The 23,728-nt window shown below is 54.7% G+C and overlaps 2 protein-coding genes and 1 long non-coding RNA gene across 5 annotated transcripts in view; 1 reads left to right on the forward strand and 2 right to left on the reverse strand.

Annotated features, from left to right (window-relative positions):
• SORL1 (sortilin related receptor 1) overlaps window positions 1–11,361 on the reverse strand; it is a 42,641-nt gene extending 31,280 nt beyond the window's left edge. For both annotated transcript variants that reach the window (XM_086861014.1, XM_086861013.1), the window contains exons 1-6: window positions 11,134–11,361; window positions 2,568–2,684; window positions 2,147–2,272; window positions 1,723–1,884; window positions 944–1,011; window positions 493–673 (exon numbers count right to left, since the gene is read on the reverse strand). In XM_086861014.1, the coding sequence (XP_086717140.1) occupies window positions 493–673; window positions 944–1,011; window positions 1,723–1,884; window positions 2,147–2,272; window positions 2,568–2,684; window positions 11,134–11,346 (867 nt within the window). In that variant the 5' untranslated portion in view covers window positions 11,347–11,361. The remainder of the gene's footprint in view (window positions 1–492; window positions 674–943; window positions 1,012–1,722; window positions 1,885–2,146; window positions 2,273–2,567; window positions 2,685–11,133) is intronic.
• Window positions 11,362–15,930: 4,569 nt separating this feature from the next.
• On the reverse strand, window positions 15,931–19,409 carry SC5D (sterol-C5-desaturase). 2 transcript variants are annotated; one of them, XM_086861015.1, is made up of 5 exons: window positions 19,282–19,409; window positions 18,472–18,689; window positions 17,962–18,094; window positions 17,430–17,530; window positions 15,931–17,159 (listed from the first exon to the last, which is right to left on the reverse strand). In XM_086861015.1, the coding sequence occupies exons 2-5, from the start codon at window positions 18,679–18,681 to the stop codon at window positions 16,695–16,697; spliced, it is 909 nt and encodes a 302-aa protein (XP_086717141.1). In that variant the 5' UTR covers window positions 18,682–18,689; window positions 19,282–19,409; the 3' UTR covers window positions 15,931–16,694. The 2 variants fall into 2 exon arrangements, with proteins under 2 accessions (XP_086717141.1, XP_023797235.1); XM_023941467.2 differs by lacking the exon at window positions 19,282–19,409 and adding an exon at window positions 18,817–19,251.
• A 74-nt stretch (window positions 19,410–19,483) lies between these two features.
• Window positions 19,484–21,128, forward strand: LOC147649483 (uncharacterized). The gene is made up of 2 exons (XR_015278843.1): window positions 19,484–20,082; window positions 20,824–21,128. It is a non-coding gene; the product is annotated as an uncharacterized LOC147649483 (long non-coding RNA).
• Window positions 21,129–23,728: the final 2,600 nt, after the last annotated feature.

Below are 23,728 nucleotides of genomic sequence, written 5' to 3' on the forward strand. Positions count from 1 at the left end.
ACATTAGGCTGCTTGGACCTGGTCCATGTTTGATGGTAATCTCCTCTGACAAGCGGCCTCCTTTAACCACCGAGCTGCCGAGCCACATCCCCCTTCCCCTGCCACCCCCACCCCACGTCCTTCCCAGCCATCCTGTGGTTTTTCCCGGGTCCCAGCCCTCTGCAGGCTGACCTACTTCTGCCCAGCCTGCCCGAGGCAGGGGTATGGAAACACCGCCGGGAGAGCGGCACGGGCAGCACTGCTGTGAGCTCGGGGGGTGGCAGCTGCTGGCAGGCTGGGTGACACCTCTGGGTGACACCTCTGTGACAAAGCCAGTGAGGTCGGAAGGATGTGAGGCTGGCAGGCTGGGGGACACCTCTGGGTGACACCTCTGTGACAAAGCCAGTGAGGTCTGAAGGATGTGAGGTGCAGCACATCCCCGGCAGATGCTCTTGCCCGCTGTGGTTCCGCACCCCATCAACCCCCCGGCAGTGTGAGTCGTGTGTCACTCACCACAGACTTGGTTGCAAACATGTATTTGTCCCTGAGCTGGAAGTCTTCAACATCTTCCAGGATTATGTCCTTGTTTTCCCGGCTCTGGAAGAAGTCTGTGCTGCGGATGACCGTCGAGGCCCCCGAGGGCTCGTGCCGCTCGATGTACACCGTGGTGGGCTTGTCGTAGGGCTCAACCCCCCTGGGAGGACAGGGAACGTGGTGGGATTGGAGAACCAGCAGCAGGAGCAAGGAGATGGGGTGAGGAGAATGGGCAAAACCCCTGGGTGTTTTGACAGTGGGTGGCTGTCACTTGTCACCCTGCCGTGCCACATCCCCACGGTGCAGGGTGAGGGGAGCAGGGGGCAGGGCTGGAGCACACCCTGCTACCCAAAGGGCTGATCTTCACAGGGCACCAAACACTGCAAGGAGTGAGGAACGAGAGAAGACAGGAGCTGGGTGCAATACCTACCAAGAAAAAGACTTCACGTGTTCCTGAATCATTATCCAGGTCTGGCCAAAGTCATCTGACTTCCAGAGCTGCAACAACAAAGGTGAGAGGTGCCAGTAGGATTGAGACACAGACAGACACAGTCCTTCAAGAGACCCAATGTGTCCATCCATGGCTACTCCTGTGATTTCTTGTCATGTGGCAGCTCCTGGAGCAACAGCAGCTTTTTTAACACACTAACCCAAACAGCAAAAATCCATCCTTTAGCCTTCTACCAGAAGGATTTCCCACTGTTTCACCTCCAGGTTTTACTCACTGTGTCTATCTGAAGGTGCTGTAACTATTTTCAATCTTTACCCAACAGCTCCAGAGGGGAAAAAAAAGTGTTTGTATTCAAGCAGCAATTTGTTATTGAGGACCCAAAGCCAAACCACATGAAACTCTGCAGAGGTCATCCTGCCTCAGCTGCCAGTGCTCTGTGGTGAGTTATGACCACAATAGTTGGAGTGATGGATATGGTTGGGAGCAGTGTGGATGAAGGAAAAAGGAAGGGAAATAAGACAGGCAGCTTGCAGGTATTATATCCTCATTCCCCAGAGGTAAGAACAAGACAGGCTGTAGGGAAGAGAGTGTCCTGGCTGATTTGGACAGCTCTGCATGTGAGATCAGACACTCTCAATGGCCAAAGCATGAAGCCACATGGCCCTGGCACGAGGCACGGTGGCTCTCAGCTGTGGGGGACAAAGCAGGCCACAGGAACATCACAGCATGGTGGATCCCCACCTGAGCAAAGTGCTCACCTGTTTTTTAGGGTGAGACCTGTCGAAGCCCAGGAGGAGGTTGGGGTTCCTGCTGTGCAGGAGGAGGTCTGCTGCTCTGAAGGGGATGGAGAAGCCTTGGATGGTGTTGCAGAAGTCGGTGGTGATCCAGAGGTACGGGGCGAAGGCATCCACAAAGATATACTGGGAGTGGAGGGACAGACAGGGGAGAAGGTCAGAGCAGAGCTCAGGCTGGCTGGAATGAAGGTGCACACCCCAGGAGGGCAAACTTCATAGGGGAAGAATTAGGCTGTCCCAGCCACCCCTCTCAGGCCACACTCTGAGTGTCACCAAGCCATACAAGGAGTGCCTGGCACGTGCCACCTCTGCCCCAGGGACAGCCCAAGGGGTGTCCAGGCTGCCTGTGACAGCAGGGACAAAGGCCCAGCTGCCACGTCCCCCTCACCCTCTTGTTGTCAGCCGGGCTGTGGTAGAACTGGGCGATGGCCACCTCGCTGCTGTTCCCCCCATCAAAGCTGAACTTCTCCGAGATCTTCTTAAAACTCTTCCCATAGTCATAGGACACATAAACCTGCAAAGGAGAAGCCCCTCAGTGAGAAGCACAAAGTTCTGAGCTCACTTCTGACAGATTTGGTGAACAGTCAAGTAAACTATGAGGCGGGGAAAGATTCGAGATTTTCCTAACCATACTTCGAACCACAGAGGACACATTTAATATTTTTGTGCCTCTGAACTCAAACTTGTGGGCCTTTCTTGTGTTTCTCAGGACACAAGAGCAAGTCAGGCTGTAGCTCAGCAGCCAGCATCACCTTGCCTGGCCCAGAAGCAGAAGGTGCACCCGGAGAGGGCCAGGCTGTGTTACTTACGTCGCTGTTTTTGGGACCCAGCAAGGACAGGCTGTCCCTGGCCAAGGCCACAATCACGTTGCTCTTCTCTCCTGCCCAGTGAACGACCATCTGATTGTGGGAATCGTTGAGGCTGACCTGCAACACCAAGGAAAAGGGCACCCTGAGTCCCAGCCTGGCCCACAGGGACAGCAAACATCCCCTCATGCCACCCTTCCTTGGAAATACCAGACTTTGGGAAAACTCATTCCAAGCAGCATCTCTCCTGAATGTGTTGGCAGAAAAGGGTAAGGTTTCCATTTATTCCTCCTCAGACAAACAGGATTCAGGGGATGATGAGAATGAAAACTCAAACCAAGGGCTGGGAAGTGTTTTTGAATCCAGGCTGATGAGGCCACAGAGGCAGCTTTCTGCCTGATGGGACACAGAGGGCCAGGCACCGATCCCTTCTCTCTGTGACCAGTGGTGGTCCCCAGGAGGGGGAGGAGAGGAGAGGTTTGGCTGGATCTCAGGGAAAGGTGCTGGGAACTGCCCAGGCTCCCCAGGGAATGGCCCCAGCCCCAAGAGCTCCAGGAGAGTTTGGGCAGCACTCCCAGGGATGCGCAGGGTGGGATTGCTGGGGTGTCTGTGCAGGGCCAAGGGTTGGGTCTCCTCCAGCTGAGGATATTCTGTGATTCCGTGCTGCTTTCCAGCTCCCATGGAGCCGTGCAGGATCCCGTTATTCCCGTGTGTGTGTGTGTGTGTGTGCTGGATCTGCCAGCAAAGGGCTGGTTTCTATGGGGAAGCTCTCGCAGCAGCAGCACAGTGGGAGCTGCCAGCACAGGACAAACCCTCAGTGGCTGTCAGCAGCCAGCAGGGACAGCCAGGCGTGCAGGGAAAGCCGGGGAAAGCAGCTCAGGGATGGGTGCTCTGCTCCCTGCAGCAGAGGACGTGCGTGCCTGAGCCCTCGCACGCCACAGCTCAGCCCAGGGCTGCTCACCCCGGAGCTCAGGGCCTCGGGAAGCTGTAAAAATACAGGGATAAGCCCTTCTTAGGCTTGATACCCTGCAGCTCTCGCTGACCCCAGCATCAGCGAGCAGCGGCGCCTGGAAAGAAGGGGCTGCTTAAACCTCCAGCAAGCAAAACACTTGGAAAAACAAGGTCTTTATTCTGGAAGAAGACAGGCGGGGGGAGAGCCATGTGGGAGCCCTCAAATCCCTCTTATGCAACAGGCTCACAGGAGGGGAAGGAGAACCCACCCTGAGCATCCCCCAAGCATCCCCTGGGGCCGGAGCCCCCCGGCTGCCCGGGCAGGGACCCCCACAGCGGGCAGACCCCGGACACAGAGCAGGCTACAGAGCCAGGAAGACAGAGCAGGGAAAAAAAAAAAATAAATAAAAAATGAATAAGTGAATTAATAAATATTTTTTTAAAATAATAAATTTATTTATTAAATAAATAAATAAATAAAATAAAAATAAGAGATGCTGTTTGAGGATGAAGGGGAACCAGGACGGAGGAGGAGGAATTGCTGCTGCCCAGTGAGACAGACAGACAGACAGACGACAGACAGACAGCCTGGGGTGTGGAACTCGGCTCTCCCCAGTCCCCCTCCCCTGCTCTGGAAGCAGAATAACCCCATTTAAATCTCTGACATCTCTGTTGGTTTATTTTGGGAGCAGCTTTTTTGGGTGACCAGCTGTGCTCAGGCTGGAGTTGGGCACTGTTAGGAACACAGAACTTGGCCCTTTAGATTGTCTCAGTCAAGAGAGGTTTGTTACCACCTCAGTGACAATTTCCATAGTATTTCTCTTTTTTTTTAAACGAGAAATCCAACACTTGGAGTTTCAAGAGAAGGAAAACCAGAGGAGACTCCTATCTGCACCTTGATTTAACCTCAACAGTAAACCTCTACATCTTTTTTTTCCTGTAAGATAAAGCAGACAGCAAGATCCCTTTTTGGAGACTTGTGAAGTGTAGTGAAAGCCAAAAACCAGGGGCAACCTGTTTGTGTTCAGGGGAGCCAGCTGAGCTTTTTTAGTCCTTGAGGAGCCAGTGAGCTCAGGCAGTTTGAGTATGGCAGAGTCCCTGTTAGAAGGGAAACTGGATCCGGGCAAGGTTTGGCTCCCTGGCAGGAGGGAGGAATGCTCAGCAGGAAGGTTTGGAGCAGCTGGAGAAGCTCCTACTAGGGGGTGTAAAGCGGGAGAAGGCTGCACAAGGATGCTGTAAGTCTCCCAGGAAGGGGTTGTACAACAGTGGCTCGGGTTTATGAGCCTCACACTTTGTTTTCTGCTGCCTTGCAGCCCTTCAGAGCTCTGTGGGGACCCAAGTGGCTCAGGGGGGCACCAAACAGGACCCCACAGGCAGCAGCTGATGTCCCACGAAGCAGGGTGGGCTCTGTGGAATAGCTTTGGAATAAAGCTGCTGTTAGGGGCCCTACCCTGCTGCTGTGGCACCGTCAGTGTCCCCACCTCCCCTTGCAGGGACACCTGCCTGGGGAACTGCTGTAACCTCTGAACAGGCAGTGACTGGCGCCTCATGGAAACAGCATTTAGCATAAATTCCGCTTAATGGGGAAGTGTTTTGGTCTTTGCCAAGTGATTAAGTGTATATGAAATATGCATGAAATTCTAATTTGTCCTCCTAATATGTAAGGTGCCAGATGAAGTCCACGAGGAGAAAAGTGGAGCCAAGACGTAGCAGAGGCTGCTTGTAGCTGTAGTTAATGGAGTTAATGTTTCTAGCTTTGCTGTTTATTTATTTCTTTGTTAACAGCATCTTCCAACAAATGAATGCCCTGCAGGAATGGGAAGGGAAGAAGACAGCCCCTGGAGCTGCTGTCTGAGAGCAGGTATGAGCTTCAGGGATGCAGCTGGAGCCTGAGAGCTCTGGGCTGGGCTGGCAGAGGGGATGTCTGGGAGCTGAGATGGAAGTGTTGTCCTGCTGAGGCTGGAGAGGTGATGGATGTCAGGAATTGAGGAGATCTGGGCTGGGAGAAGAACCCTGATCCATGTTCTTTGGCACCTGAACACCAGCTTCCCTTCCTGTTGCATCCCTCTTAGTTGCTGATGCCCAGATTTGGGGTTTGGAGAAGGATTTTGATTGTGAACGTGGCTCACCCCTGGCATGTGGCAAAGATGAAAGCCCCTGGCTCCAGCAGGCTGGCCAGGAGATGTGTGGCTGGCAGGGACAGCTCTCTGGAGCTGCTCTCAAGGCCTTTCCTCAGCAGAGACCTCTAAATCCCAGCCTTGGAGCCCCTGTGGGAAGCGTGACTTCCCCGTGCAGAAATCCCACCGCTGGCCGTGGTGAGCTGCCAGCAGAAATATTGTGTGCTGGCTGACTTGTGACAGTAGTGACAAGTGACAGGACAGCATTAGGGGCTCTTCTTGGTGTCCAGCAGGCTTGGGAGCTCGCTGTGTGTGTGTGGGTTTGCTCTGTTGAGGATTAATGCTCCGGCTCTAGGGCTGGCACTGCAGCTCAAGCCGGGCGCTCGCGGTTCCTCGGGAGGTGATGCACTGTGACAGCTCGGGGGCTGAGGCTCCGTGCTGTAAAACTGAGTGCAGAACAGATTCCTAGGGATCACTGGGCTGTTTTCCCATCCTCAAAGCGGCCTACAAACAAATGCAGTTCCCAGGGAATTTCTGAATGGTTAATGGGTTTTTACTGCTGTTTGATAAGCGAGGGTCGCAAAGAGCAAGGGTCCTCTGTGGCTGCTGGAACCATCCAAGCGTTGCCATCAGCCGGATCACGGCTTCAGGGCTGCCAGGAAATGCGTGGAGAAAGGGAAAGGGCTAAACATTTTGTTCACAGTACCTGGGGGAATGAGGATGGGGCTGAAGAAGGGGTCAGAAGCAAAGCTGCCGCCCAGATAGAAAAAGAAAAGGTGTTCTGACCGTGCTCCTCCTCACTCCAGCTTGCTGGAAGCTGCAGAGGACAAGTTCCAGGCCTTTTGTCCCCATTCCCCATCCTCCCCCCGGCAGGGCTTACGCAAGAGCCCGGCCCCAGAGTGCCATGGGTGGCTCCTGTGCTCCCGGCACGCCGCGTTCCCCGCGCTCCTGCTAAAGCTTCATTACTGCACCTTCTGCTCTGCTCCCGAGCATCTGCTTCCAGCCCTGCCACGAGATTTTAAAATACAGCCTGTGCCTGCCGTGGCGCTGCTTGTGGCTTGGACTGAAAATGCCAGGGTCTGAAATCATTGATATGAAACACGGGTGACTCATTTTGGAGAGTGCCAGGCCCCGTGTTAATTTAGTTAATACTGAAATCATCTGCTCGCAGGGATGTTTTCTCTCTGCCATCACCCTCTCTCCCTGAGCTGTTGTTTCCAGGAGAATGGAAAAGGTAGGGGAGTAGGAGGATTGGGGTCAGGGCAGGAATCCAGAAACAACCCCAGAAACAACCTGGGCTTTCCTAAATTGATAGAGGGGCCAGGATGTGATGGGAATGGAGGCTTCCCCAGCAGATTTGGGAAGTGCTGATGAAATTCTGTCTCCCACAACAAAGGAGGAAGACTGCAGAAAAGGTCCAAAGTGTGCCATGAGCTTGTCATTCCAGCTCTGGAAAGCTTGAGCGATGCCCCTGGGACACCACAGCACTCACAGGATCTGTGAGGAATCTGCTGGAGGGGAAAAACAATGAATAAATACACAAATACCTCTCCCAGCCACCATGGTGCCAGGAGCAGGAACTGCATGGCTTCCAGGGATCAAGCTCTGGTAAAAAGCAAAAGCCAAGAGCAGGGAAACCTTCCCAGGGTGGCCATGAAAGACCCAGCAACGGGGAGGGGACCTGCTAACACAAAGAAGGAGGAAGAGGACGAGGCTGGGACATGCTGGCACCACCCAGGGCACCTCCAGAAGGTTAAAGTCTGATCTGGGAGGGCTCTGCCAGGCTGGCAAAGTAGGTCAAAATTAAGCACGGTTCAATTGCGGCGCGGCGTGACCGATGTCTGCGCTCCCAGGGCTGGATGGAGCTCACCCTGCAGAGCAGTCTCTGTCTCCCCTGAGAGCAGCAAGGCTCTCTGCCAGCTCTCCAGAGGAGGTTATCCCAGGTCCCCATCAGCACAGAGGGGTGGGCAGGGTCAAGGTCAAGTGGTGGGCTGATAAGAGGTCAGGTGGCAGTAAATGGCCTGGAAATGATGAAAACTCGGTGCTTTTCCTCAAAGGCAGGATGGGTTCTCATCAGGAAACAGGAAGGTTGGGAGCAATGAAATAGTTCCCCCCAGAAAGGGAAGAGAAAAACGGTATTAGGGCAGGCACTAACAGTGGTTCAGGGGACAGGGAGGCACGGAGGTGACAGCCTCGTGCAGGTTATGAGCACAGGGAGAGCTCAAGCCTTGCAGTGACAGCAGAGAGGGGAAGTGGCTGCCACAGGAGCCACCAGCACCCAGAGGAGATGTCTTTTGTCCCAGCGTGGTTTAAAGCAAAGGTTTCTTGTGAGCTTTAGGGGGTGACTTTAGAAAAACTCCTTCCCAAGAAGAGGAAGGGATGTCTGCAGGTAAAGGTTAGATATGTTTGAGCAGTGTAAATGCTCTCATAACTCCCCTCTCCCCCACGGGACCAATCTGGGCTCCTGCCCCAGCGTTTTTCCTCCCTGTCTGCCACAGCCATGACACAACACTCACTGCACACCCATCCCCATGGCCACCCTCCAGCCCAGCACAGGCAGCCTGAGGGGCTTTTCTTTCCCTTCTTTGCTGCAGTCCATGTGGTTCGTGGTTTGCACCCAGCAGCCAGGATTTATGTGGGATGGTGGGGAGGTTCCATGGAAATGGAAAACCCTGGAGCCAGGCCTTGTTTCCAGGTCTGAGCAGGGATGTGTAGGAAGGAGCACAAAGGTTGTGAGGGGACAGGAGGGTGGATGGCAGACCAGCAACTGTGCTGGGGGATCAGGAGGGCAGGGTGAGGTGCCACACTTGTGGAAGGGGTTCAGGGAGCCCTGCTGGCCCCAAGGGTGAAGTTTCTTGCCCTGGGGATGCTTCTCTGCTGTCAGTGGCATCCTAGAAAAGTCTTGTCTCATGTCAGTGCCTGCTTCAAACAGTCTGTCCATTGTAACCCTCACCAACAATCCCACAGAGGTGAGGGCTGTGCAAGGGAACAAAACCTGCTCTGTCTCGAAGCTGACGGACTCCAGAGTTGGGCATTTGGTCTGATTGCTGCTGCTTCTGAGTCAGAAAAAACAAGGAAGAGCCACAAAGGAGGTTAGGCTGCTGGTCCTGTTGTTTGGGGATGCTCCTGGGAAGTTTGGCTGCAGCCTGCCCAGCAAAGATGTGATCAGCAGTGAGGGTCCAGATAAAAACATCCAAGTAACATCCTGTGCTTGTCCAAGGCAAGAGGGCTCTGAGCCTGTTCCTGCCGGTGCTGAGTAAGCTGTGTTTGGCTCCTGAGGAGCTACAAAGGGTTTGGATGTTCTTCCCCTGCTCGGTTCCAGACAGAGCGACGCATCCCTCCCTCTGCTCCCCTGATGACATCACCCACACCAGCAGCAAACCCTGCTTTCCCTGAGCTGAGCCTGGGCTCTCAGCTGTCCCACCAGGCTGTTTCAGGAGCACAGCAGAGAGCCAGGGAAGGGCAGGGAGTTTTGGGGCACGAGCCAGTGTGTAGCATATGGCCCAGTGGCCTGCCAAAGGCACGGGAGCGGGATGCGTCCCAGATAAGGGACTGCAGTGACACGGCACAAGGATGCTCGCTCCAAGCACTGCCCCTTCTGCTGATGGCCCTGAGAGAGGAGTGCTTTGACTGCACGATTTTCTGCTGGTATTATTGCCAGAGAGCTGGGGGAGGGGGGTCACGGGGATTGTTGGGTGCTTGTGACCAGGCATGAGACCCCTGAGCACGGTGCTGCGCAGCTTTTCCGGCTTCCCAGGCATTAGTGACTTGTGTGGTCAGATCTGTAACGCAGCCCAGGGCACATGGGCTCCCTCTTGTCCCTTCTATTAGAGCAGACCCCTGATTTAAAGCTCTGTAGCACTTGGGAGAACTCACAAATGTTGTTTAGTGCCGAGCAACTCTTCTCAGTGACGCACCTGGGCTGTACAAGCTGCGTGTCCTGCCCCAAAGCAGAGGAAGGAACGGGTGCTGTGTGCTCTGATGCCAGGGAGAGCAACTCCATTCCCCAGGCAAATCCCCTCTGGAAGCTTGAGGCAATGAGAAAAGCTCTAGCAGTGGGAAACTTGAACTCCTACTGCTTCCTATTAGTCCTGTCCTGGATGGGGACAGGGTTACTGTGCCCTGCTGGGTCTGCAGCTCCGTGTGCAGGTGCCAGGGACGTTCCTGCCACAGCAGCTGGGCTGGACCGAAGGCACGGGGAGACAGAAGGGAAAGTGCCACCAGTGTCTTGCTGAGGATGAGAGACAAGTGTCATGTTTTCTTCTAAAATGGGCTAGCTGTGTTATGCTAAAAACAGCCAAACGCTGAGGAGGTAGAGGAGGCGAAGCAGATTTTCGAGGGGAGGAGGAACAGCTTTTCCCTAAACAAGGGAACAGAAGGGCTTTAGGAGCAGCACCAGCCCTGCGTGTGCCCCTCCAGCAGCTCCAGGGCCAGCCCTGCCTCGTGACCAGCTCCTTCTCATCCTACAAGTAGCAAAAAGGGGAAATTATAGAGCACCCGGGGGAAAGCACTATCCAAGGAGGCAAAGGCAGATATCACTGAAGGCTCAAAGCCTCTGCTCAAGTGTGCAGTGTCCCTCCGTGGGCTGGTCCCCCCCCCCAGTCAGCATTTTGGGCACGTGATGGGGACACAGGCAGTGTCAGCAAGGAGGATCAAGCAGGGCAGAGAAGTGGAGACAGCATGTGGGTACATCAAAAATAACGTAGAACCTTTAAAAGGTTTTCCCCGATACTCCAAGTGTAATTTGTCATCATCACCCAAAAGAGATGCAAAAGAAGGGGTGAGGGGAAGCCTTCATGATCCTGGCAGCAAAACTTGCCGGTGAATCGAGCCCGAGGAGGGATACTTTGAGAAACAGCAGTTTCTGTGTTTTCCTGCCATGAGCAACTCTGCTCCCGTTCTTTGCCGAGGATCAGGGGAGGATGGCTCAGGAGCAGGGAGCCCTTCTCACGGGGAAGGACGCGGTCCTTTCTCCACAGATGGCCATGTCCTTCCTTCCCCGGCCTCGCCTCCCCGTGCCCGGCTCCCGAGGGCGATGCTCCCCGCGAGCATCCCCGGAGGCTCGGCTGTCCGCCGGGAATCGCCGCGTCCCTTCCCGGCCCCCATCCCTGCCTCGTGCCCTTGGCTGCTCCCTCTGGGAGCGCATCTCGCCGGGAGCGAGCCCGGGAGAGCCACCGCGAACGTGACCGCGGCCAGCCGGCTCCGGGGGCTGCGGGGAGAGCCGAGGGCAGGCGGCAGCGGCGCCCAAAGACCGCTGCTCCCAACAGAGCCCACGCACCGAGCCGCGACCCCCGGGGGAGGATGGGGAGGGGGGGGCAGGATGGATGGATGGATGGATGGATGGAACGATGGATGGATGGATGGATGGATGGATGGATGGATGGATGGATGGATGGATGGATGGATGGATGGAACGCGGCGTTCTCCGGGGGGCGATGAGGCGGTAGAGGGGGGGTTGAGCCTGGCGTGTCCCCCCCTCCCCACCCGCTCCGCGGGCTCACCTGTCCGTACACCTGGATGGGCTCGGGCGGGCGCGGCGCGGCTCGGCGGCCCCGCGGGGGCTCGGCGGGGGCGGCGGGGGCCGGCGGGGCTCGGAGCAGCAGCAGCGGCGAGCGGGAGCCCGCGGCCGCCGGCAGCAGCAGCAGCAGCAGCGGCAGCAGCCGGCGGGGGAGCGGGGCGGCACGGCCGGCCCCGCCAGAGCTCCGTGTCGCCATGTTCGTGCCGCCGGGGCCGGGCGGAGCGGAGCGGGGCCGGGCGGAGCGGAACGGGGCCGGGAGGAGCGGAACGGAGTGGGGCCGGCAGGAGCGCAGCGGGGCCGGGAGGAGCGGAGCGGGGCCGGGAGGAGCGGGGCCGGGAGCAGCGGGGCCGGCAGGAGCGGGGCCGGGAGGAGCGGAGCGGGGCCGGCAGGAGCGGAGCGGGGCCGGCAGGAGCGGGGCCGGGCGGAGCGGAGCGCAGCGGGGCCGGGAGGAGCGCAGCGGAGCGGGGCCGGCAGGAGCGGAGCGGGGCCGGCAGGAGCGCAGCGGGGCCGGCAGGAGCGGGGCCGGCAGGAGCGGAGCGCAGCGGGGCCGGCAGGAGCGGAGCGGGGCCGGCAGGAGCGCAGCGGGGCCGGGAGCAGCGGCAGCCGCGCCGCCGCCCGGAGAGAATGTGCATGGGCAGCGCTGCCGCTGCGAGCCCCCCCCGCCGCTCCCCGCGGGCACGGATGCTCGGGCCCCCTCCCCTCTTCTCGTCTCCTTCTCGCTCTTTGCCCTTCCCTTCTTCCTCTCTTCCTCGCTCTCCGCCGTTTTCTTCATCTGCGGAGGATGCTCGGGTCCCCGAGGAGATGGAGTGAAATAAGTTCTGGGGTTAATTTCTGTGAAATGGGCTAAAGCTCCTCTCTTTTGGGAGAGAATGGGCACCCTCCCCTCTCCTCTCCCTCTCTTTTCCCCTGCTCTTCTTCCTTTTCTTCTTTTTCTCCCTCTCTGGAGGATACTCGGGTGCCCATCGCGATGGAGTGAAATACTAAGTTCAAGTTAATTTCTGTGAAATGGAGTAAAGAGAAATGAAGCAGACAGAAATCAAGTTGAAGGGAGCGAGGGCGGATGGAAGGAAACTGTGCTGAAATAAATGAAGCTGATTAGGAGGGTGTGGAGAGACAGGGCAAAAGGGAAAGGCTTCAAACAGGCAAAGAGAATGGTCAGATTGGATGTTAGGAATAAATTCCTCCCCGTGAGGGTGGGCAGGCCCTGGCACAGGGTGCCCAGAGAAGCTGTGGCTGCCCCTGGATCCCTGGAAGTGTCCAAGGCCAGGTTGGATGGGGTTTGGAACAAGCTGGGATAGGGGAAGGTGTCCCTGCCCATGGCAGGGGTGGGACTTAGATGGACTTTAAGGTCCTTTCCAACCCAAACCATTCTGGGATTCTGTAAAACAAACTCAAATAAAAGCATTGCAGCTGTTTCTCTCTGGGGAACGAGTGAGGTATTCCCCAAAACCACCAAGCTGCATTTTTCCTCCCACTGACATCTTGCAGGTGGGTCCCTCAGCCTGGGATGTGGGCCTAAAACACGCCAGGGTTGGTGGGAAGTGGCAGAGTTGTCCAGGCCGAGGTTTGATGGAATCACTGTGGTGAGAACCATAAAATCATGGTAACCTAGGCTCAGGTCCTTGCTGCTGAGTGTGATGAAGAGCTGAGTCTGCTTCTGGATGGGAAGGTAAAGGTGTAGATGGATGTCAAGAGGAAAAGGTGCAAATAATTTCACAGGTTTTTGTGACAGACTTCCCCCTGGTATGTTCCTGGCATCCCTCAGAGGTCTTTATCTCAATTTCTGCCACCTTTTTACCTGGGCAGAGTTGGGAAGGTGAGCAAGACATGGCGGGAGTGGGAAACCCGAGACCCTCAGGGTCTCTCCAGGGCCTTCTGCCACCTCTCCCACCCATGGCAGGTGGGTCTGAGCTGTGCCAGTGCCTGTGTGCTTCCCCAAGAACACTTGGCAAAGGAAACATGCCCATAACAGGGGATGATGCTTGGTTGGGTACACAGGGACAGCACAGGACTGATGCCAGTGGCCACAAATCTGATTTATTGGGGCAGCTCAAAGTGCTGGGCTCCCAGGCGTGGGGATTCCCCTGGTGCTGCTCCCCTGGTCACTGTGCAGCCCTTTCAGAAAGCAATTTCTCCTGTCCCTGCCTGGAGCTCGTGTTTGTCCCGGGTGTTACAGAGCAGGGCAGGAAGGGAGAGCAAGGATTTGAGGCAGCAGATTCAAATGACACTGGGAGATGACCGGAAAGTTGAGCTGTGCCTGTTGCTCAGCCCCGGCTTGTCTCTCTAAGCCAGAGGTGGTTTTTTAGGCATGATCTTTCTGCTAAGAAATGGCTCAGGCCTCTTTTGTCTCCCAGGTACTGAAAACACACTGATTTCATCCCCTCTGCCTCATATGCACCATTCCAGCATCTCCATCAAAGAAAATAGATGTGGCCCAGCAGTGAAGAAATGGGAGCCTGTAAATCCCATGGACAGCCCCAAGGCAGTCTTGCTTGCCCTTAATTCCACTTGCCTCAATGGCAGGAATGCTGTCCAGAGCTTTCCCCGAGGTGCTTTCACCTAGAAACCCAGTTAGTGTATTTCAATTATCGGGTCAATAGAATTATAAGCCCTCCTAATAAAAAGGTCCTGACTCAGAGTAATGTCCCCCTGCAGGACAGGAGGTCACCGTGGGCATGGGCAGAGCCAGTGAGGGAGTTTTGTTGTGCAGGAATCCCTGCAGCCAGTTGCTCTCTGGGCCGGATGAGAAGGACTCCAAAAAGGACCTGGAGATCAGGAATAGAATAAGAAATAGGAGGAAATGAGGAACTGCCTTTGCTGAGGTGCTAAATGGAGGAAAATGGTGTTTGGGGGGGTTTGCTGTCTGTCTTCCAGCCCTTGTTTCATACTTCTTGCAGGGTGTGAAGAGTCCCTGTCCCCCTGTGAGCTCCCTGTGGTGGGCACAGGGAGAGAGCTTTAGCCAGGAGCTCTTGGGTGAACCCAGCCCTGGGAAATGCTCACACATGAATGGGTCTTTCTTTGTGCAGAGAAACACACATTTCCCTTGCCAAGGTATTTTTTTGTTTCTTGAAAAGAGACGTAAAGGGGAGAGGGGAACAGTGCAGAGTTTATTTTAAGGTCCATCTGGATTTCATCAGCAGCAAAAGCTGTGAACTCCAAGGTGAGGAGCCCCTGGCCCCCTGGTTTTCCTTCCCCTCTTTCTTGAGACCTTTCCCTGTCTCAGCTTTAGAGGTCCCAGAGGGTTTGGGGGACTGAGGGGCTGGAACAGCCGTTCCCCACAAAGCCTCACTGAGAGAGTAAAGCTGCTTAAAGGAGCCCTTGCTTGTTGCTGGAGTTGAATCAGGGAGCAACAAAGGGACACCAGGAGCCAAAGAGCAAATACCCATAGCATTGGTCTCAGAGCCTTCCTCAGAGGATGGTGATGCTTGCAGGGTTTTCTGCACTGCTCAGGGCTGTGCCAGAGGCACCCAGTTGTTGCAGTCACACACCACGGGTCGCTGTCTGCACTGGGATCTCTGAGGATGATGTTCAGTGTGTGCACTGCCCTGCTGTGTGAGCACCGTGTGTGTGCGGGGTGAAAGGAGGGGAGGAAATGCTCTGTGTGGGGTGGGACAGGGAAGCTACTGCAGACAAATCAGTAGAAAAGGCTCTGATGTCAGGAAAAGCTTGAGGAATGGGTCATGGAACTGGAGCAGGGACACCCCATGTGTGTCCTCTAAGAGAGGCAGCGCCGCTCCTGCCCCACACTGGGGGAGCGAGGAGGAGGAGGAGGAGGAGGAGGAGGAGGAGGAGGAGGAGGAGGAGGAGGAGGAAGGGCATCCACGCAGGTGCAGCTCCAGCCACGGCTGTGGTGAGCAACATCCCCATCTTGTGGCAACAGCAGCACCAGGGGACCAGAGCCAGAGCTGCGGCTCTGGGGGCCACAGTGCCCTGTGCCCTGTGCCCTGTGGCAGCCTCGGCACGCAGGACACGATGTCCCCGTGCCCGGGAGCTGGGGGCTGCAGATCCATCCCGGTGGGAATGCCAGGTGTCCGGCAGAAGGGCCTTGGGAGGGTGCATTGGCACCAGGAGTGATGTAAGCTCATCCTAGGACTTTACTGCCCTGCAAGGACCCAGATGCTGAGGGTCAGTCTGTCCCGAAGCTGCCAGGATGGGGTGCCCAGGAATTGGGCTCAGCTAAGGTGGAAGGGTGGGGTGATGAGAAGCCTGGGGCTTTTCCCAAGGGTTTCACATAGATTGGGAATCAGGCTGGCCAAGGCCTGTGATGTTGTCACCGTGTTTATCTGGGCTGGACCTCGACCCTAGGCAGTGCTCCAGGCCCCAGGTTAATCAGCAAACAGAGCTCAGGGGTCCTGTGCACGTGGCCAGAGCAACTTGGGGTGGGCAGGGGAAAAGGTGAAAGCAGAGTGTGACCGTGCTGGCAGGACGTGGGACAGGGGTCCCTTGTGTCAGCAGGTGCCACAGCCAGGCCATCCCTGCCTGGGAGGGGCTGTCACCACAGCAGGGGACCCAAAGAAGGGCCCCCATCCCCTCTGAGGGCAACAGGACTGGTGAAACTGGGGGAGCAGGGAATGGGAAAGCTGTGTCACTGTGCAGGGACACCCAAGGAGGTTCAGGACACTTGGGGTGGCTCTGGCCACTCGGACTATTTTTCCCCTCTTCTGCTGTTTTGGCCAGCACAGCACAGGTCTGTGACAAGCCCCACATGGGTGCTGTAGGGCAGAAATAGGCTGCCCCAGGAGACTTTGCATGAGCCAGGGAGAAGAGACCAAACATCAGCCAAGTTGGCAATTGAGATTTATTTATTTTTGAACGTGGGTCAACCCCAAAGGTGGGGTGACCAGACTTCAGCAGGAAAAACAGAAGCCCTTAAGGGGGGAAGCTGACCACGAACCCTTGAGTGAGGAGCCCCTTCCCCTCACATCTGGGTGCCTCCTCCCTTCCCCCTCAGTGTTCTCAGGAGCTCGAGAGACCCACAAGACTCAAAGCACACCTCTGTCCTACAGGCATGATGTTTCCATGGGACTTCCCCGGTCAAAAGGAAGCTGAGTGCAAGAAGTCCCACCAGGGGAGCCATCAGAAGAAGCCACACCACCTCCAAAAGGTAAGGTTTTTTTTCCAAAATACATCTCATCCCGATGGACACCACGATGGGAACAATGAATTGTTGACAAAGGGGGTCAGCAGTGGAACAAAGACCCTGCCACGAGTCACGTTAATTTGTGCCACATTATTGTTCTATTTGTGCCGTGTTATTCTTCTTGTAAAGCATCAGCACAGCACTAAAGCAGCGCAGGGACCTTAGCAGAGATCCAAAGGGAGCTGGGAGAGGAAGCAGTAGGAAAACCAAGGCAGATCCGTAGTGTGGAGCAAGGCCAGACACCGCAGTTTTGGGATCGGGGCAGGTCGGACGCTCACCAAAAATCACCCCACGCTGGTCACGTCATCAGGAACAGGGGCTCTTTGTCCGTGGAAAACAGTCTTGGGTGGCTGGTGAGGAATGGGACAAGGTGCAGCCAGAGAAGGGACACACTTGGAGGAAGTCTACTCAGTCTTGGGGGCCACGCTGCCGTTGGACGCTGCCGGGTCTTTCTTGGAGGCCACGCTGCCGTTGGACGCTGCCGCGTCTTTCTCTCGGAGCTTGCGCAAGTAATCGTGGGGACCTTTGCCCTCAAAGGACGTGGGGCTCTTGTAGGAACCGCCAATCTTGTCCCAGAGGGTGAAATACTGCCCGTAGTTGTAGTCGAAGTACAGGTGGTGGTCGGTGTGGTGGGCAGAGCCGTTGATGACGTGGCGCAGCAGCCGCGGCACGCGGTAGTCGCCGTCGTGGATGGAGATGGTCCAGACGTTGACGAAGATGTAGAGGCCCAGGTAGGTGACTTTGTGCAGGGGGAACAGGAAGGGGTACACGTGGTAGGGCAGGCTCTGCATGAAGCCATCCACGGGGTGGAAGGCGTGGCTGGCGAAGGGCGTGGCGATCTTCCACAGGTGGTGGGGCTTGTGGAAGCGCTGTGGGGACAGAGGGCTGTCAGTCGGGCTGAGCCCTTTTAGAGGGTCCCCCAGGCAGATTCATGGTCCCAAGGGATGCTGTTTGGGCCATCACCACCCAAACTGGGAGGGGGACCTGTGCCCTAAAGGGCTCTCAGCTCCCATCACATGGTGACGCCTTGTCCAGCCGCTCCCACCCGAGCATGCATTATTCCCTGGGAGGAGCAGCTTGGAAATGCCACCAGAGCAGGACAAGGACTCCTGTCCAGAGCCCCCTGTCCTGTCCCATACCTTATAGAACAGCTTGTGGTGGAGACCACGGTGTATCCAGTAGATGCCCATGTCAGTGAAGAAGAGGAAGGACAGCATGCTGAGAAAGACACCAGACCAGCCTGGGAGGGGACAGGGCTGTTAGAGGTGGCACACGTGGGCATCAGGAGGCTGTGAGGGTCTCCACAATGGTCCTTGTGGTGGGAGGCACACCTGAGTCATGTCAAGGTCTGCCCCATTGAGGTGAGAGCGTCAGGCTGTGCCCTGTGACTCAGGGAAAGCGACTCAGGTGCTGCTTCACTGGGAGCCGTGCCCAGGGAAGGGAAGGATCTCTTTTGTGGAGGGTGGTGTGTGTCAAGCAGGGGGACATGGCCCTGTGAGGCCATGTGGGTGCCTCCCCTAAAGAGAACTTGGGTTTCTGGCTGACACCCTGGGACAGGAGGTACCCAGGAGCATTTCCTGGGGTTGTCATCGAGAGAAGGTGGAGCTGAGGGAGGTGACCCAGGTGGGGAGAGGGCACTGCTGTGGCAGGGGGTGTGGGGAGGTCACTCACCATACGGGGAGTCCTCGATGTTGTCGTAGAGTTTGCTGTAGCCCCGCACCTCGGCGAAGAACAGGGCGACGGTGGGGACGCTGATCCAGGGCAGGGAGCGCAGGGCATAGGCGATCTCCCGGCTCACCTGGTTCTGTGGGGTGTGGCAAGAGGGGTCAAGGGCACAGGGGACATCTGAGAGCCCCAGTGCCCCTCCTAAGGCTGGGAGGGCTGGCGTCTTGGCCACCCCTTTGTTGTGGCATCTGCGCCACGGTGTGGGACGCAGGGTGCGGCTCGTATGGGGACAGCTGTGCTTGGGGCAGGGCAGGGATCACGCTGGGTGTTGGGATTAGTGGGTTCTGGAACCTGCTTCTGGCCAGAGATGATCAAGGGCAGGCTGAGAGGGATGGGTATGACAGCAGGGACAGCCCGTGCCACAACAGTGGCAGGTGACATTTGGAATGGACAGGAGGATGGCGAGGGGGACAGTGCCATGCAGGGCCTGGCGAGGAGTCAGCAAGGTGCACCCACCTCCAGGAACTGGGGATGTTTCTTGAGCTCGTGGTCGAAGATGAAGTAGTAGCTGAGGGTGCCAAAGAGCAGGTAGAGGGCGAGGGCCCCCAGGTTGGTGATGACAAAAAGGCTGAGGAGCTGGCGGCAGGGCTCGCCCTCGGGCCACCCCGCCGGGTACACGTAGGGCGTCAGGAGGTGCCGGTCAGCGGCTTCCAGGACCAGATCCATGGTGGCTCCTGCAGGAAAAAGAGTTGGTGTGACTGCTCAAAGCTGTCCTGCCCCAGCACCATAGGGACACGGGGACCGCCAGGCTGTGGGCAGGGGGGTGGCAGGGTTGGGATGCTGTCCATCTCTCTGGATCACCTTAGATGGGGCTGGGAAGCAAATCTGGGACTTGCAGGTTGTGGTGCGAAGCATGGAAGGCGCAGAAGTGGGGAACTCGCCTAATTCTGTGCTCTGTAGCTATGGGAGGGGGCACTTGTGACAGGGGACAGCGGGACAGGGACAGCGGGCAGTGGGGCTGGGGTGCAGAACCCCTCTTGGGGGCGTATGGGGCTCCGTGCTCCGTTCCGTCCCTGCGGGGCGATTCCCGCAGCGCTCCTCGGGGGTGCCCGGCCAGAGGGGGTGGCCAGGGGGGGGTCCCCGTGTCCGGGAGCCGCAGGTGGCACGGCCAGCGGCGGGGACGCAAGCGCGGGGCGCTGGAAACGGGGAGGGTGAGGCTGGCGGGGAGCGCAGCGGCCAGCGGAGGCCCTGCCGGCGGTGTCCCCCCCTCCGGTACCCCGCGGTCCGGTACCCCCCATCCCGCACCCCCATCCCGTGCCCCGTTACCTGCCCGGGGTCCCGGAGCGGCGCGGGGGCGGGCCGGGGGCGGGGCTTCGCGGTAGCGCCACGTGACGTCACGGGCGGAGGAGCTCGCGCCACCTCGAGCGGTGACGTCAATGCGTAAAAACGGGCGGGGTCATGGCCTGGGGGCGGAGCCACGGACGGGGCGTGGCCAGAGACGCGTCCCGTGATTGGGCGTGACCGGGAATGGGCGTGGTCTGGGCGGGGCTTGCGGAGCTCCGCCATTGTTGCTGGTGTCTCCCTGGGTGCCTCTGAGGGGGAGTTGTGTCCCCTCGGTCCCCAGGGCCAGGGGACATCCCTAGTGCGCTTTGGGTTGGGAGGAACCTTAAAGACCATCCGGTTTCACCCTGTACAGGGCAGGGACACCTTCCGTGCTCCAATCCAGCCTGGCCTTGGGCACTGCCAGGGATCCAGGGGCAGCCCCAGCTCCTCTGGGCACCCTGTGCCTCCCCACCCTCGCAGACACTTCATTAGCCTTTTAATTACTGTGTTTTTATTCTATTCCCCATGCAGTTTCCTTGGCAGCAGCTTTTACTCTCTCTCCAGACCCACCTCCTCTCTCCCACTGCAATTTCCCTGAGTTTTCCCCTAGGTTTTCCTCAGGTAATCCATCTCTTTTCCTCTTTTCAGGTCACACCTCTCCAGGGCCTGGGATGAGGACTCCAGCAGAGAAACACAGCGAGGGCTTTGCTCAAATCATTGTTCCTTCTCGTCTCTCATCCCAAATTCCTGCATCCGTGGGGATTTCCTGCATGCACAGTGCTGGGAATGCTTTCAGCTCAAAAGGTCTGTTGCTGTGTTTTCTTGTGGAGTTCTACTTTAGCAAATCTGCCTAAAAGGAGGGATTCACCAAACTGTATTTCTGGCATTGCCTCAGCCACCAAAATCACAGAATTTTTCCCAGTATGAGCAAAAATTCTACCCCCCCAGCTTATTTTTATTAAGATACAGTAAATTCTTTTGATTGTTTTCCCAGTAAAATTTAAGAGAAACTTCAGAATATAAAAGTCAGTCCAGAAGATTATATTTTGTTGAAGTTATAGGCATTAAAAGTGGATTTTTTTGACAGAACCACTGATTTATAAGGAAACTTGAGTCCCATTTCTTATTTACAAGCTGCTGGTGTCATAAATACAGACAGACAAGGGGGAAAACAATTTCCAGTGGGGCTTTTTGGCAAGGCAGCCGAATAAAAAAGTTATATCTTGACCTAAAGTCATTTTTACTGGTAAAACTCTAGTTACCTCTGTACTAAACATGCTCACAAATGGAATTTTAACAAAGAAAAATCATCACCAAGTCCCTGTAGCCACTTTATTTCAGGGCCAGCACAAATTACTGCACTTGGCTTTAAACCTTGCGCTGTTTTAAACTCCCTGCAGTGCTTTAAAATCCCCAAGAACAAACAAATAAACCAAAATTTGTTTTATATATTTATAAATTAAATATATTTTATTTATAGGGTGGGTTGGGTGGGACTCAGGGGGGTGTTTTAGGATTTTTTTTCTGTGATAATCTCTCCTACAGGTCCAGGTCTTTCCTGTATTTGGGGATCCAGAATATTCCATATGTTTGAGGTACTTTTTTATCCATCTGGGATATATGCAGGATATTGATAGGGAAAGATGGTGGAGGAAAAAAAAATCCATAATTGCTCAGTGAGGAAATCCTGTCCAGAGCTTTTATTCCTTCTAGAATCATCTTTAACCATTAGAATAAAATGGTTTGGGGCTCAGCTGGGGGAAATACTTGGTCTAAGTTAAAAATCAGCTTCAGCAGGGGGGAAAGTCGCATGTAATTATTATTTCACAATAAAAATTATTTTAAATCAATTTTGTTTGCTCTTCTTATTAGAACATAGAGACATTTTTATTGGCTTTGACACAAGTGTGGCTTCCACCAAAAGAAATGGGTTTTTTTTATGGGGTGATGCTGCTGATGTTCACAAATATAGGATTAAAGTCTGAGGTGGAGAATGACATAAATCCTGAATTTATTATGGCAAGCTGGTGGCTCACAGTGGCTGGCTGGAGGCGCCGTGGAGAGATGAAATCAAATCCTTCAATCCCGAAGCTGTAGGAATGGGAATTCCTAAAAAAAGCCCCACCAGTTCAAATGATGGCAGGGATCCTATGGAGGAGGGATCAGAGAACAAACCAGAGTGGGAAGGAAATGCTAAAAGCGACTAAAATTGGCTCAGGGGGGAAAAGAACTACATTGGGTGAGATAAAATATTCAAAACTGGACCCCAAAGAGGGAGAAGCTGGTCCCCAGTGGTCAAAGTAACCCCAAAGTGCTCTGGAGAGAGAAAATCTGAACTCTAATAACCCCCGTGACCTAGAGTAACCCCAAACCTCAAAGTTTGACCTCTAGTAACCCCAAAGTGACCTCTAGTAACCCCAAAGTGAACTCTAGTAACCCCAAATCTTAAGTTTTGACCTCTAGTAACCCCAAAGTGACCTGAAGTAACCCCAAAATGACCTCAAATGACCCAAAAAATGACCTAAAGTAACCCCAAAATTTTCTGGCGAGAGCGAGTTTGACCTCAAGTAACCCAATGACCTACAGTAACCCCAAATCTTAAGTTTTGACCTCTAGTAACCCCAAAATGACCTCAGATGACCCGAAAAATGACCCAAAGTAACCCCAAAAATTTTCTGGAGAGAGTCAATTTGACCTCAAGTAACCCAATGACCTAGAGTAACCCCAAATCTCAAGGTTTGACCTGTAGTAACCCCACAATGAACTCAAGTAACCCCAAAATGACCTCAGATGACCCGAAAAATGACCCAAAGTAACCCCAAAAATTTTCTGGAGAGAGTCAATTTGACCTCAAGTAACCCAATGACCTAGAGTAACCCCAAATTTTAATTGATGCCCTCAAGTAACCCCAAAATGATGCAGAGCAATCCCAAAGTGCTCCGTAGCAAGTGAGGGTGACCTTAAGAACCCCAAACTGATAAAAATTTGGGGTTATTATTGGTCTTTGGGGTTATTAGAGGTCATTGGGTTACTTGAGGTCAAACTTGCACTCGCCACAAAATTTTGGGGTTACTTTGGGTCATTTTTCAGGTCACTTTGGGGTTACTAGAGGTCAAAACTTAAGATTTGGGGTTACTAAAGGTTATTGGGTTATTTGAGCTCAAACTCGCTCTCTCCAGAAAATTTTGGGGTTACTTTGGGTCATTTTTCGGGTCATTTGAGTTCATTTTGGGGTTACTTGAGTTCATTGTGGGGTTACTACAGGTCAAACCTTGAGATTTGGGGTTACTCTAGGTCATTGGGTTATTTGAGTTCAAACTCACTCTCTCCAGAAAATTTTGGGGTTACTTTGGTTCATTTTTTGGGTCACTTTAGGTCATTTTGGGGTTATTGTAGGTCATTGTGGTGTTACTAGTGGTCAAACCTTGAGATTTGGGGTTACCTTAGGTCATGGGGGTTATTAGAGTTCAAACTTGCTCTGTTCAGAAAAAAATTTTGGTTAGTTGAGGTAATTTTGGAGTTATTTTAGGTCACTTTGGTGTTACTCGAGGTAAAAAAATTAAATTTTGAGGTTATTATACGTCACTGGAGTTTCTTGAGGTCAAACTCACTCTCTGCACACACTTTGGGGTTACTTTGCATCTTTTTGGAGGTTGCTTGAGGTCCCCCTTTGATTTCATGATGATGAAATTCGTGTGCATTTGGAGCAGCTCAGAGCTCTCCAGCTCTGGCTGAAGCTGTGTCCCTGTGTCCCCCCACACCTTCACCCTCTGAAGCTGCAGGTTTTGGATGGATTTAAAAGACACCAACACTCTTTGAAACTTCAAACCATATTTATTGGCCTGACAGCATTAACATCACACATCACCCAGGGTTTTGTTTTAATCATCGTTAATACACAGGCAGGTAATCAGCCTTTAATAAATTTGGGCTAAATCTGCAAAAGAAAACGGATGCAGTTGGAGTAGGGAATTTAAGGAGACTTTTGGGGGTTTTCTCCTTTTTTTTTTTTTTCCTTTTTAAACACAGCTGTAGTATTTTAAAGTCATGAAATCATGTTTACATGGTGGTTAGGATTTATCCTAGGCCATCTGACAGTTGCTAATTTTGCTCCTGTGTACGATCAGGTTGATTTTGAAACACGAAGCTACAACCTGAAGAGCTTAAGATCAAAGAGAGTTTGACATCCCAGACCAGTTTACACACTAGTCTGGATTTCAAGTGGCAAAGGGGATAAAGCTGGCAGAGTTAGATGGGATCTGGGGAAGGAATTGTTCCCTGTGAGGGTGGGAGGCCCTTGCACTGGGGCTGCCCCTGGGGGGATTGGAGCAGCCTGGGACAGTGGAAGGTGTCCCTGCCCATGGAGGGGTGGAATGAGATGAGCTTTTAGGTCTCTTCCTCTTCCAATGCAAACTGGTGAAAGGCCCATGAGGCTGTGGTCAGCGCTGTG

Source organism: Cyanistes caeruleus, chromosome 23, assembly GCF_971803275.1.
Source record: "Cyanistes caeruleus chromosome 23, bCyaCae1.hap1.1, whole genome shotgun sequence".
Lineage (NCBI taxonomy): Eukaryota > Metazoa > Chordata > Aves > Passeriformes > Paridae > Cyanistes > Cyanistes caeruleus.